A 15,081-nucleotide genomic window follows, 5' to 3' on the forward strand; every position below is an offset into this window, starting at 1 on the left:
GCCAAGAAAACAAACAGATTCATCCTGGAGAGGATTAAACCAAGCAACTCCTTGGAGGCAAGGATTCTGGGGCTTCGTCTGACATACTTTGGGGCATGTTGCAAGGAGGGACAGGTCCTTCGAGAGGGACATCATGCTTGGGAGGGTGGAGGGACGGCGCAAGGGGGGAAGACCCTCTATGAGATGGATTGATTCGGTGACTGGGGTAATCGGGATGGGTTTGTCAGAGGCAGTGCAATTGGCACAGGATAGAGCAGGGATTAGGGCTGTTGTACATATGGTTGCTATGAGTCGCAAACAACTCGACGGCACATAACAACAACATTAACAGCTGTAGTCTTCTGATTGTGTGAAATAAGTTTGATTTCTGCAGAGTAATATATAAGGAGCTCCAATGGTGTAATGGATAACATATTACAATGCAAAGCAAGAAGTTGGTGCTTTCAACTCACCAGCTGCCTCAAAGGACAGTCTCCTTTCATTGATTTACAACTTTGGAAACCTGGTGGAGGGTTACTGTGAGTCAAAATCAGCTCCATGGTAGTGAGGTTTTTTTCTTCTTCACGGTTTTCTGTAAAGAATAATGCCTTCCCATTCTCTTCTGAACCAAGAGACATTTAAAGAAAATATCCTCTTTCCTTTGTTATTGTGCTGAAATTGCTAACCCTTTTCAGTGCTTCTGAAAGAAATGGACTAGGCCCCTCTGTCTCTAATGGGCCATATGTAGATCTGTGCTCTCTTCTATCTTTTCTGTGGTTTTCAAATTCTTAGGCTAATTAGGCAAGAGAGTCTCAATTATTTGTCTTCTGAGACTCTGGAATTGAAATTTTTTTCAAGTTCTTTAAGTGATTTTAACTTGCAGTTTAAGAGCATTGCACCAACCCACTCTGAATTTAGCATTTGCTAGAAACTTATGCAAATGCCAATTGTATTACTTTCCAGATGTGTGAAAGTCCAAATTGCTGAGGATGACATTCAAAGTCGCTCAGTTCTACTCCTATCTATCTGTCTGTTTTTTGATGCAATTTGCTTTGTTTCTGCCATGCTTCTATAGCTCATTCTCTTAACATCTAAAAAGAAATGACTTTCCTCTCACAGAGGCGTGTCTGTGGTTTTCTGTCCTTGGACACGTAAGATTTGGAGGCAAAGAAATAAGGACTTAGAAAAAGTCTAGGGCCAGCTTGCACCTTGCAGGCTCAAGCTCACCCATCTAACACTGGAGGGGGGAAAAATAAATTACTGTGAATACACACACACACACACAGGCATGCAATTTTAAAAAATAATATCACATATTTATGGATGTGAGTCTGTACAGTAGTGCATACATTTTTTTCACACTAGAATTTCAGAGCTCAAAACTATTTGAGAGTTAATAGAAATATATTCTTAGCTGTTGTCCAGTGGCTACAATTCATAGCAACCCTAAGCACAACAAATAAAACTTAGCCTGAACCTGTGCCAGCACATTGTTCCAGTTACTGTGTCAGTCCATCTCATTGACGGTCTTCCTGTCCCTTGCTGACTCACGACTTTTCCAAGCATGATGTGTTTTCCCAAAGATTGACCCTTCCTAGTAATAATAGAGTTTTGAATCCATGTAGTAGTCACCCAAAAGCCAAATTGCTTATGCATTATTTTGTAGAAAACAAGCACACTTGGTGAAAGAACATTGTTGGACCCAAGTGGCCAGTAAGAACAGCATCCTTTCCACTCTAGCATATACACTAAAGGTATGTAAAGTATGCTCAGATCTTAAGCAGCGAGTTGTTTGCATTCAAGTCACATGGCTGATATTTCTTAACTTGTTTGTTACAGATTAAGTGTGTACTCAAAAAATATGTGCTGTAAATTTTGACCTCTAAGCCTGTGAAGAGCAACAGTGTCAGTCTAGATGCAAAGGTATGCCTAATCCAGAGCTTGATCTTCTCAATTACTTGTTATGCTTCAGAGAGCTGGACAATGACTAAGGATGACAGAAGAAGAATAGATGCCTTCGAGTTGTGGTGCTAGAGAAGAGTCTTGAATATACCCTAGACTGCTAAGAAAACAAATAGGTCTGTCTTGGAGAAAGTGAAACCTAGACTTTCCTTGGAGGCTAGGATTTTGAAGCTCTGCCTCACTTACTCTGGGCACATGGTCAGGGGAGATCAATCCTTGGAGAAGGACATCATGCTCAGAAGGTAGATGGACAGTGAAGGAGAGTAAGATCCGGATTAGATGGACTGATACAGTAACTGGGGCAATGGCGGTTGGTGTGTTAGAAATAGTGAGACTGGCTTAGGACAGGGAAGGGTTCAGAACTGCCTGTATATATAGATAGGGTAGCTATACATCTCAGGTGACTCAATCGCACATAACAACAATAACAATACGATGACAGGTGTGGAAGCAGGAACGGCATCCACTTCCTAAACAACATGCCTCAAGAAACTCTATAAACTTTGATAAAAGTTTAGTTGTAGAGGGGCTTCAGGCCTTTTGTTCATAGGATTGCTATGAGTTGTGCTCAACTCGAAGGCAATCAACAACAAAAACAACAACAAGCCTGTGATACATTATACAAATTTTTCTAATCTCTAGCTTCATTTTTGTCTCCACATCCCTATTTTCTGCCCATCCTTTTTTTCCAACTCATGAATATCAAATATCATTTATTACTACTGCATCTTTATTGCATGTCTGATCAATTTCAGACCCCAAAGATTAGTAGAGATCCTAATTTTTTCCATCTTTGGCTTTAGTGGTTGATGTATATATTTGAATTATAGTTGTACTGACAGATCTTCCTTGTGTGTATATGCATACTAAGTACCCTATCACAGGATTGCACTTCAGGATAGATTTTGAAATGGTCTTTTTGACTGTGAGTATAATAGCATTCCTTTTTAGCTTGTCATTCCTGGAATAATAGATTATAATAACATCTGATTCAAAATTACCAATACTAGTTCATCTCAGCTCACTAATGTCTAGGTGGACAATCTTTCTGCATTCCATTCCATTTTTGTCAACTCTCAGTTTTCCTATATTCATACTTCATAAATTCCATGTTCTGGTTATTAATGGATATTTAATGCTATTTCTTCTCATGTTTTAAGTGTTTTCCAATTTGAGGTAGTCATCTTCCAGAACTATGTCTAAAATGTTCATCTTGTATTCATAAGGTTTTCATAGGACTGTTATTTGAGAAGTGGAAGGTCAGTCCTACTTCTTAGTTTGTCTCAGTCTGAAAGCTCCACTGAAATACCTGTCTAGCATAGATGACTCTTCCAGTATTTGATATATCAGTAGCATAGCTTCCAGCAAGCCACGCATCACAAGACAGCAACTGACAGACAAGTGCTGTACTTGTTTGTAAGTGGAAACTATGAACAACCCTATTCATATAAAAACTATAAAATAATCAGCATCATAGCATTGCCTAAGTCACCTTAGTGAAACAAGCTGGTGGAAAAGTACTGTAGTCATAAGAAGAAACTATAAATCAGGCAAACAAATAAATTTAAAACAAACATGAAAACATATGCAAGCTGGGTTTAGAAGAGGCTATGATACTAGGAATATTACAGCTAATGTTAGCTGGATCTTGGCTGAAAGCAGAAAGCACCAGAGGAATGCCTGTGTTTCTTTGACTATACAAAGACATTTGACTGTGATCACAACAAACTATGGCTAACTTTGAGAAGAATGGGAATCCCAGGACACTTGATTGTGCTTATGTGAAACTGATACTTGGACCAGGAGGCAGTTGTCAAAACAGAGTAAGGAAACACTGCATGGTTCAAAATTGGGAAGGGTGTATGCTAGGGGATGCATTCTATCTCCATATCTTTTCTATCTATATGCAGAACAAATCATCTGGGAGGGTGGGCTCCATGAGGAGAGATGTGACATCAAGATTAGAGGAAGACTTATCAACAACCTGCACTATGCAGCTGACATAACCCTGGTTGCTGAAACTGAGGAGGACCTGAAGTATTTGCTGTAGAATATCAATGCCTACAGCCTTCGATACCTCCATACCTTTTCAACCTGTATGTAGAGCAGATTATCCGGGAAGCTGGGCTCTATGAGGAGAAATGTGGGGTCAAGATTGGTGGACAATCTATCAACAATCTGCGTTATGCAGATGACACAACCCTGCTTGCTGAAACTGAGGAGGACCTGAAGTGCTTGCTGCTGAGGGTCAGGGACTGCAGCCTTCAATATGGATTGTCAAGAAGATGAAGATTCTCACCACTTGGCCAATTGGCAGCATCAGGATGGATCGGGAAGAGATTGAGATTGTTCACAGCTTTGGTTTGCTTGGCTCCACAGTCAACACTCTTGGCACCAGTAGCCAGGAAATTAAAAGGCACATTGCCATGGGAAAGTCTGTTGCTAGGGACCTCTCCAAAGTACTGAAGAGCAATGGTATCTCTCTGGAGACTAAGGTGCATCTGATACAGGCCATGGTCTTCGCAATCACTTGTTATGCATTAAAGAGTTGGACAATGACCAAGGAGGATAGAAGGAGAATTGATGCCTTTGAGCTGTGGTGCTGGAGAAGAGTATTGAGAGTACCATGCTAGGCAAACAAACAGATTCGTCCTGGAAAGGGTTAAACTGGGTGGCTCCTTGGAGGCAAGGATTCTGAGGCTCCATCTAACATACTTTGGACATGTTGTGAGAAGAGACCGGTACTTGGAGAAGGACATCATGCTTGGGAGGGGGGAGGGACAGCACAGGAGGGGAAGGCCCTCTATGAGGTGGATTGATTCAGTGACTGGGATAATCGGGATGGGAGTGTCAGATACAGTGCGATTGGCATAGGACAGAGCAGAGTTTAGGGCTGTTGTACATAGGGTTACTGTGAGTCGCAAGCGACTCGTCGGCACATAACAAAAACAACAACAGCCTTCAATATGGATAGAAGCTCAATATTAAGAAAACAAAGATTCTCACCACTGGTCCCATTGGCAGCATCATAATAGACAGTGAAGAGATTGATATTGTTAACGGCTTCACTTTGCTTGGCTCCCCAATCAACACTCTTGGTACCAGCAGCCAGGAAATCAGAAGATTAATTGCATTGGGAAAGTCTGCTCTAAGAGACCTTTCTAGAATTCTGAAGAGCAATTAAGTAAGTCTGGAGGACAAGGTACACCTGATCCAGGCCATAGGTTTATAGTTCCTTGCTAAGTTTCAGAAAGATTGATAATTACTAGGGATAACAGAAGGAGAACTGATGCTTTTGAGCTGCAGTGCTGAAGAAGAGTATTGAATGGATGACTAGGAGAACAAAGAGGTTCATCCTAGTGAGGGTGAAACCAGGCTGCTTCATGTAGGCAAGGATTCTGTAGCTTCATCTGAAATACTTTGGACATGTTACAAGGAGTGACAAGGCCTTGGAGATGGACATCATGCTTGGGAGGGTGGAGGGACAGCACAAGAGAGGAAGACCCTCAACGAGATGGATTGATTCAGTGACTGGAGTAATGGGGATAGGTGTGTCAGAGACAATAAGTTGGCACAGGATAGAGCAGGTTTCAGAGATGTTGTATATTGGGTTGCTATGAGTTATATAATAACAAGATATAATAACAATAACAATAACAACAATCAATGCTCAAGATATCAGCAGTCAAGAAATCAAAAGATTTATTGCTCTGAGAAAATCAGCTGTCAAGGAACTCTTTACAATACTAAGGAGTAAGGAAATCAGTTTAAAAACTAAGGTGCACCTGCTCCAATCCATAATGCTTTCAATTGTTTCCATCTTAATATTGGAAAATGAAAGAAGACGAAACAAGCATAGGTGTCTTTGAATTATGGTGCTGGCAAAGAATACTCATGGACTCAAAGAATATCTCATGGACTGCCAAAAGTACAAACAAGTATGTCTTGGAGTATACCACTGTGCTCCTTGGAGGCAAAGATGATGAAAGTCACCTTCAAAGCATATAACAACAACAACAAAGCCTGTGATTATAATACTGTTTGGAAATGTATTATCTTTGTTTTGTTTATGAGAGAAGATAAATGCAAGATGTCTGAAGGACAAACTGTTTTAAAGTGTAAAAGATTTTAAATAAGCAAGCAAGAGAAGCAGAGATGATTGAAAAGATCTATCAAGTCATATGAAAATCCCACAGGAGGAAGACATAAAGGAGAGGGACCTTTCCTTCAAAGACAACAGAGAAAAAATCTCTCTCCCTAGATCTGGCATTCCAATTCTGACTTCTTATCCTCTAAACTGTGAGAAAATAAATGCCTGTTTGTTAAAGCTACTCATTTGTGGTATTTCTATTGTGAGAACACTAGATATCTATGATGTCCATGTGCAGTTGCAAAACTGTAACTTGGTAATGTTAGTGACTAACAGTCTTCTGATCGATGGAGCAACCTATGACAGATACTGTTGAAAGTTTTGTTTCCCCACCTCTTCCCAGAAAAGGAGATGATTACAATTTTCATCCTCTTAAGAGAAAATGAAAGCTGAAACAAAGAATTACATTTAGAGACTTGGAAAATATGAGAGAGGTAAAGAAGGGTGGGGATTCCAGCGAACATTTTCAATAAGCTAGTAAAAGAAATTTCCTCTAAAGGAAAACTGCCAATGAAACTACAAAATATGTGTGACCCTATCGGGATTTCAAGTATTTGAAAACCAGATGATGTTGTTGTTTCTCATTTGGTTTCCCCTTTTCATAAAAAAAAAAAAAGGAAACAACAAAGGGAGGAACTCTAATATTGTAACTCTACTCAAATGTTTCCTAACTTTTAAAAATAAGCTTTTTCCTCAGGTCAAGGTGTTTAATAAAATCATATTGCTCTTTCAACTTTCTTTCTGTACACTATGAAATATAGGACTATTCATGGTTTAAATAATATCCAGAATGAAGTTTTCAAAAAATATTAGACGGAGGAGGGAGACAAGTGGATTTCATTTTCACGTGAGTTTTATTAAGTGCATTCACAGTCAAGCTTCAAGACAATCCAGTACTAATGGTGCAGCTCTCATTTCAATGTACATGAAAAGTGAGGGTTAGGTGACTTATGTTTGTTATTCAAGGTCATAAGAGCTAGGAAAGATTAATTAGGGTGACTCATTCTGATTTGCGCACAGCTTTGTTGTTGTTGCTAGGATGCACCAAGCCAGCTCTAACTCATAACAATCCTGTAGTGGCTTAGTGGTTGTACTGCCAACACAAAACCATGTGGTTCAAATCCACAAACGTTTTGCAGAAGAAATATGGGCAATCTCTTCTCGTATAATTAAAATACCTCTAAAAACCCACTGATGGGTCAGTTATGGATTGGTTACCACTGGACAGTGCACAATAACAACAGCTTGTCTGAAGCTTTGCCCCAGCCTGCCCCATCCTCAAGATATCGGAGATCCTCAGTCCTGTTGTTTACAGTGCTAATCTAATTTAACACTGAAAATCCTGTATTTTGGGAAACCTTTCAAGTCTCTAGCAGTGATGGTTGATCATCACAATGACTGTTTTTAATGAGTTTTCTCTGTTACTAGGAAATTTTTATTATACTTAATTACTAAATAGAAAGTTGGAGCCTTGAATACATCTAGAGAAGCCTTAGAAGAAAGGACTGACAATCTACTTTTCAATTCTGACGCTGAAAATCCTTTCGGTAACACTCATCAGAAAAAAAAAAGTATTCACTCTAAGCTCGTTGTTTTCCAGACCATTCTCAAGACATAGTTAAATCACTTTGGAAAAAAATAGATGGTTCTACTAAGTTTTTACAGTAATGAGAAATATTTGGTCCAAAGAATTTTAACTGAGGATCTGCCCCTTACTTTTAACGTGTTGCTGTTGTTCAGTGCTGTAGAGTTGCAGATGACTCATAGCAACCCTGAACGAAAGACCTGAACCCTTGTGTAACTTTTACTGTTTTTCTAAGATCATAGAGGCAAGCTATTTCTGAAGTTGACACCACTTCTTCTTCCAAGTCTTTTTTAATCTGGGAGCGCCACCAAACACTGTCCACCATGAGTAGTCATTGACATATCAGTATCATAGTGTTCAGCATCACACGAACTTTGAGTTACCTTGTACAGTAAATGGACAGAGCAGTGCCATATCAAATAGAAGAATGACCAAAAACAATTAAAATCAGGCCTGAAGTCCACAGATTAAAATCACCCACCTTTAGCTTGGTAACATAACTGTCTACACTAGGCCAACAGAGCTCTCTCTATGGCGCACTGCAATTCTCTGAACAACAGATCTAACCCTTGCCCTATCCTATGCCATCCCCATGATCTGAGACATGCTGGAGCCCATTTTTACAGTCACTGTTATCTATCCATCGTGTTGAAGATCTTCTTTTCTTCTCTGACCTTCCACTTCTCTCAGCATGATGTCATTTCCCAAGGATTGGAACCTTTACTGTTGTTTTTGTTAAGTGCCATTGAGTCATAGAAGACTCATAATGACACTACGAACAAAAGACCTGAACACTGGTATAACTTTCATTGTTTCTCTAAGTTTTAATGTGTAGTAGAAAATAAATGTCAAGATTCTTGCAAATAGCTCTTTTTCTGTCACTATCTTTGGACAAGTTCCTTCCTTAGGACTTTACTTAGTCCTAGTGTGAAAAGATGTTTCTGGACCAGAAGATTTATAATTCTATAAATAATCTAATAGCTTTTTAACCATCTTATAGCTTTATCTTTTTAGGTCTCAGGTCATATTCTATAAATCTATTCTATAGCTTTATAAACTGTGTCATAGCTTTATATTCTAGGTCTCAGGCCACAGTTAAAAGACAAATAAAACCCGAAAACAAACAAACAAAAAATCCTGTTGTTGACAAGTGTTATGTGATAAACATAATTAGATTGTAGACTGGGAACTAAGGAAAGTTGAGAAATAAGCACTTTTTGTCCTCAAAAATTTATTCCTCATCTCAGCAATTTCTGTTACCATTTAAACCCTCTTACCAGCCCTCAAGTCAACCTAAGATCCATTATGTTCTCTTTTCTTTCCAACTAGTAAGTCAAGATAAGCCAATTCACAACCAGATCATCAGTGGTACTGATCCAGAACAATCTATGAGAAAATTTTCTTACAGTTATTTCAACCAAAGCAAAAGGTAAACTCTGTTATTGTTGTTGTTGTTGTTTAATGCCGTTGAGTCGTAGATGACTCATAGCGACCCTATGAACAAACAGCCTGAGCACTGTTCATACATAGAGTTTCTGGAGGCAAGCCATTTCAGAAGTGGATGCCGCCCCTGCTTTCAGGCTTGATTTAATTGGGAAGCTCCAGCCAACACTGTCCACCATGGGTGTCTATTACCACGACTGGCACATCACTGTCACAGGCTTCAGCATCACAGCAACCATGAGTTACCTCTGTACAGCAACACACAGACCAGTGCTATACCACCTAGAAGAATGTTTGACAGGAAGACAATTTGAACCTGGCCGAGGGCCGCAGGCTCGAGGGCCCTTTGGGCTTAAGGCCACCTCCTGGTTCAAACCCTAGGCCCAGGCTGGCTAGCCTCACTCCAAGGACAGAGCAAACCTGCACGTCAAACACATTCCTGGAAAAGCAGTCGACTCCAAAAGCTTGCCACGATTCCTGCACTCCCACCACCATGCTCCTGTTATTAGAGGAGGTTTATTTGTTGTATTTTTTGTCACATGGTAAAGCTCAGTGTCTTGAAAGCACCACATGAAAATTATGACTACATATTTGCCCATATCAGTCTTCAGTGTCTAAATTATTTTTCCTGATAAAGAAAAATTTACTTATCATTTCCTTGACCTGAAAACTAGTCAGAAAAACTGGTATTAAAATATTCCATTTGAATTGTCTTCTGCTAGATTGCTGTCTTCTCTCTCCCCCCCTTCTCTCTCATTATATTATGCTATATTTGTAGTGTTTTTTTTCTCAGACTGATAACTTTTTATTTTCATTAAATCTCTTTTTACATAAATTACATAACTTTTTACATAATTACATAAATTCTTTATCAAAAATTCAAACATTTTCCTTACCAGAGGCTCTGGCAGAAGGAAGCCATATTCTTCAGAAATGTGAAATCTTCTTAAAGATAATGGCAGTGTTCTCTTCAATTCCTGCGGTTGAGTCTCCATTATTTTGTTTGAAGTACCTGCACTAATGCTGCAGTAAGAAGTAGCTGCCCTAAATCTATCAAATATCCAGCTGCAGGGAGTTTTCAGTGTCCATTAGTTAAGCAGTGCCTCAGCAAAGGGCAGACCTTTGCCCTGAGGTAGAATTTCAGGCTGCCCTGGACTCTCTAGCACAGGGTCAAATAAACAATTAAAGACTGCTGATTAAAACAAATGGACAAACAAAACCACTTCAGAAAATATCCTTCCTTCCATTTCATATATCTATAAAATACAAGTTTGAATGGAAATCCAGAGACAGAGTTGTTTCATTTGGAAAAAAATGAAATGGGCCAGACATTCAATCGTGACTGAGCACTAAATACTCTTTCAGTAACCTTCTCCATAATAAAGGATGACAAGAGGGTCTTTAATCTGAAGAAGGAGCCTACGAAAACCAGAAGTTACTGTCAGTAGTTATTTCAGTGACGGGAGTGGAGTCAGGTAGGGAGGATGACCTTGAATATGTGTTGAGGTCTCAGTAGGATTTTGCATATGTATAGTTTGAAAATGTACTTTAAAATTCTGAATATTTTAGTTTTAGAAGTTTTAACTATTGTTTTGAAAGCTCTCATTACATTAAGGGAAGAAGCATTACTTTAAACACAAAACAAAACAAAATAAAAAATAAAAACCACCAAAACCAAAAATGAGAAAGTATACTAATAAACCTGAGAATAGCCTGACCATATAGTTTGATTCAACCTTCTTACCAAGACATTTTTGAAGATCTATCACAGAAATAAGGTACTACCACCTCCACCTTATGAATTAATAAAATGAGATTAATAAATTTGTACAGTATCAACTCTCCTGTTAACAAAGTCAGGACTAGAACTAAGGTATGTTGAATTCCAAACCATTGCTCTGTTTGCCAGATTGCCAGGTATCTGTCTATTGGGCAACCAAGAGTTCACTTCACATTAGTGTTCAGATCAGCATAACTAATGCTAGCTAGGTAATAGACATGTACTGTGGAAATTCTGAATACTTTATCTTTTGCCTACTGAATGAAGCCTTTTGCCTAGGAAGTAAAAAAAATCTGTTTTAAAACCAATATTGATAATAAATATTTTCTTTTTTTTTCAATTTACAATAAATATACAAACAGAAAAGGTTGTGGTAACCCTTGACAATTCCCATGGAGGTTTCAGCCTCCTAAATGTAATCGTTCAAATTTAATCACCCTCCTATCCTTCCATCTTAGGTGAAAAGATAATACAGGTGTAATTTTTTTTCTTCTTTTTTTGGTTCAGGTATGTTATTGCTATCTTTATCCATTCTTATTGAAATTTTTAAGGAATTTACCGCAAAATCATAAAACTGTAATTGAAAGTGGCACTATAGGATAAACTAACTCAAAACTCGGTGTAAACATATCAGAAATTGGAGATTTATGGAAGTGAAATGATATGCCAAATGTCTTCCTGGGAGTTGGCGTCAGAACTGGACTAGACTATTGACGACGTACTGTTTCTCAGTCTGGGACTTACCTACTGTCAGCTTGAGCTAGTCCTACCTGAGCCTGAAGCTAGACTCAATCACCTTTAGCTCTGTGACCTTGGACAAGGGCCTTAAGTTGACTGTGTTTCCACATGCTGTTGCTCTTGTGTGCGGTACAGTCAGAAATGACCCATAGTTGACCCTCTGACGCCTACTCATAGCGACCCTATGATTGAATCCTTGACACTTGTGTGTACGACTTTCATCGTCTCTCCAGGTTCATAGGCTTTCCCAAGCAAAGCTATTTTGTAAGTGCATGCCACTCCTGCTTCCAAGCTTGTTTTAATCGGGGAGCTCCACCAAACACTGCCCACCATGGGTAACCATTATCGCATTTGACACATCAGTGTCACAGTGTTCAGCTTCACAGCGACCACGAGTTACCGCAGTTAATCATACAGGAGGAAATTACCCATCCATCTCCTGTGGAGCAATTGGTGGCCTGGAACCATATGCCTTCAAGATTGCTGCACAGCTTCTAACCCTAGACCATCAGAGCTCTGTTTTCACAGAGAAATATTTAGCTTTTAGGAACATTGCAGTAGATAAACTGTATTTTCACATAGAAATATAAACATTTATTTTTTAATAAGCATTGTGGTAAATAGTGAGAAACCATAAGTGAAACACCAAGAACATAACGGTACAGGATTTTCTAATGTTCTTTTACTTCTTTCTGGAAATAATCTTAGTAACATAGATTTCAGGCTCTCTTTCCTATCATTTTGACTGTATCACTGATGCTCTAGCCATCACTTACTTTTCTGTTTCATTTGCAAGTATGTAAATATGCATAGAGTTGTGACAATTTTTTTACCTATGATCTTTCCTTCAATATTCTCACTTATTTCCATATAACCTTAACTATCCCAAGCTTTCTAAAATGAAATATTCAATCTTGACCTTTCTTGACCCCAAGGTTCAAACCCATGTTACTCATGGATCAAGGAACAGCGCAGGTCCTGTTATAAAAAATATTGAAGTGCACCTCAGAGCAACTAAAATCAAATTCAAATGCTTTCATCTGACAACCCTGGTCTCGCTGCACCAGGACCTCGGCCCATGTCCTCTGTTCTGAAATAATTGTATTTTGATACTTTTGTCTTTTCATATAATATTTCCTCTTTCCAAAATACTTTCTCAACAATCCCTACCACAGGTCTAACCTCCACTTAGCTGTTAAAACACAGTTCAAATGCTAATACTTTCATAAACTTTTTTAGAATTGTCCTTAATGTTACCTCTCTTGCTGCCCTTTTAGAGCCATTTTGCACAACTATCACTTCACATTTCAAGTTCTGCATTGTTATCACAGATATGTTTACCTCATCTTTCCTGTCAGGCTACTTTGCAGTTTTTGGTTTTAATTCTGTAATCTGATGGCTAATACTAAATAAAAATTCATTCCCGTGGAGTAGATTCCAACTTGTAATAGCTGTGTTATTGCTGTTATCATTACGTACCATTGAGTGGGAACTAACTCATAGCTGACTCTTCAGCAGGTTTTCAGAAGCTATGAATCCCACAGGAGACTGCCCATCTTTCTCTCATGGAGTGGTTAGAAGCTAACACTGTGCCTTTTGGGTGGTCTGCACAACTCCTTACCACTCAGTAACCAGAGCTCCCTAGTGACTCGACAGGACAGAGTAAAACTACCTCAGAGGATTTTCAAGACCATCTATCTTTGAAAGGCCTATAATTATATCCTGTACCACAGAGCAACTAATGGATTAGAACTACTAAACTTCCAATTTATAGTCAAGTACTTTAACTCACTGTGCCACCAGCCTTCCTTTCTAGTGAGTATTTGTTTTATCAAAGCTCTTTCAGAGTCTCCTTATGAATCATAAACTTTTAGAATGATCACCTTGATTTAGTCAAGAAGAACCCTGTACTGGGAAATCCCAGCCCCCCAAACTCCCCTTATGTCTATAGCTCAAAGACCACATTCTCCCTGGAGGACAGCCTGAGATCTTTCTTATTTACCAAGGAGGAGTGAGTGGGCAAGATAATGTCCAGAAATTTTCTCTTCTAATGGCAAAGCTTGGCATTTTTGAGCCTAGGCACTGTAGTCAGCTTTTTCCACAAATCCGAACAGTAACAGGACACAATGCAGTTCAGTTTTTCTTAGACTGGGATTATTGTTAGTGGCTACTAAGTTCACTTTCAGGACAAAAAACTTTCAGACAAAAAACTCCCAGTCCTAAACCATTTTCGTGATTCTAAGTGTTTGAATCCATTGTTGTGCCTCTCTGGGGTAGAATATTATGGTCTTATTGAACTAGATCGAGGTTGTTGAGAAAATAAAGAACATTTTTTCCACAAATAAAACTTGCTGGTAGCACTATGGCATATACATAGTTTCTGTTTCAAAATTACTAGTCTGATATCTAAATGGTCAAAAGTAATGAACCCAAACAGTACAGTGAGATCATTCTCATACAGCTCATTAATTGCTTCTTTGTACCTAAATACAATGAAGACTTTCTGGTCCTTTTCTTAATTGATTATTCAGGCATTTGGTATTACATCCTACTTCTACTCCCCCCCCCCGTTATACTTTATTCTCTTCCTGTCCTCTTTGATGCATAGCAAGTTATTGCAAAGACCATGGTTGATTTAGGTACTATTGTTATTTCCTTACTTGATTTGAGAACATGGAAGTTCAGAAATACCAAGTAAAAGCCTAAGGCCATGCATTTTGAAAGTGATAGACAAGAGTCAAGTCCTGACTTTAGAGCCAGCATTCCTCACCACACAACCTCCTGTCTTTTCTTTCCTGGTATTCTTGTTACAGTTGATGCTGATGTTCTTCATAATTCAAACTTGAATTCCCTGTCTTCTCACTGAATACATACTCCTTGGATGATCTTATTAATTCAAGTCATCTTGTCAGTCCTACTGCCTCAGTGTTTCTAATGTCTCTGATCCATGATCACTGCTTTCAATTACTTGCCATTTTCTATTGGAATATTACTCATAATAACCTTCTAACTGGTTACCTTCTCTCTACTTCAGATCTAACCCCACTAGTCTTTCTTATCATTTCAGACTGATTTATTTTAAAAGTTTCTTACCTGGTCACACTGCCTTTAGTATTATTACTTCTCATATTACCAGACTCCTCTTTATTTTTTTCTTAACTGCTGCTTGAATGATTGTCCAAATATATAAAAATAATAATAACTCTGCTTAGTTCCAGTCCATACTTTGTTTTCAGAATAAATGAAAACTATTTTTTTTGCATGGCCTTTAAAGGCAATCATGATTTGGATACCATCTTCCTATCCAAACCTCCCTCTCACTACCTTACGTACACTTCATATTCTTTTTATTTTTCAGTAATGTTAAACAATGAGTACATTTTCCAGTAGATCATGCTTATACTTCTGTGTTTTTACTTTCTTAATTTGTGGGTTGTTTTGGTT

General features: G+C 38.6%; 1 protein-coding gene across 1 annotated transcript in view; it reads right to left on the bottom strand.

The window, feature by feature from the left end:
* IDO2 (indoleamine 2,3-dioxygenase 2) overlaps positions 1-12,920 on the bottom strand; it is a 74,897-nt gene extending 61,977 nt beyond the window's left edge. The window contains exons 1-2 of the mRNA XM_006900298.1: positions 12,895-12,920; positions 10,016-10,184 (exon numbers count right to left, since the gene is read on the bottom strand). Coding sequence (XP_006900360.1) covers positions 10,016-10,184; positions 12,895-12,920 — 195 coding nt within the window. The remainder of the gene's footprint in view (positions 1-10,015; positions 10,185-12,894) is intronic.
* Between the last annotated feature and the right edge of the window lie 2,161 nt (positions 12,921-15,081).

This window comes from Elephantulus edwardii, unplaced genomic scaffold (genome assembly GCF_000299155.1).
Source record: "Elephantulus edwardii isolate Elephantulus edwardi_28Jun2011 unplaced genomic scaffold, EleEdw1.0 scaffold00279, whole genome shotgun sequence".
NCBI classification, from domain to species: domain Eukaryota; kingdom Metazoa; phylum Chordata; class Mammalia; order Macroscelidea; family Macroscelididae; genus Elephantulus; species Elephantulus edwardii.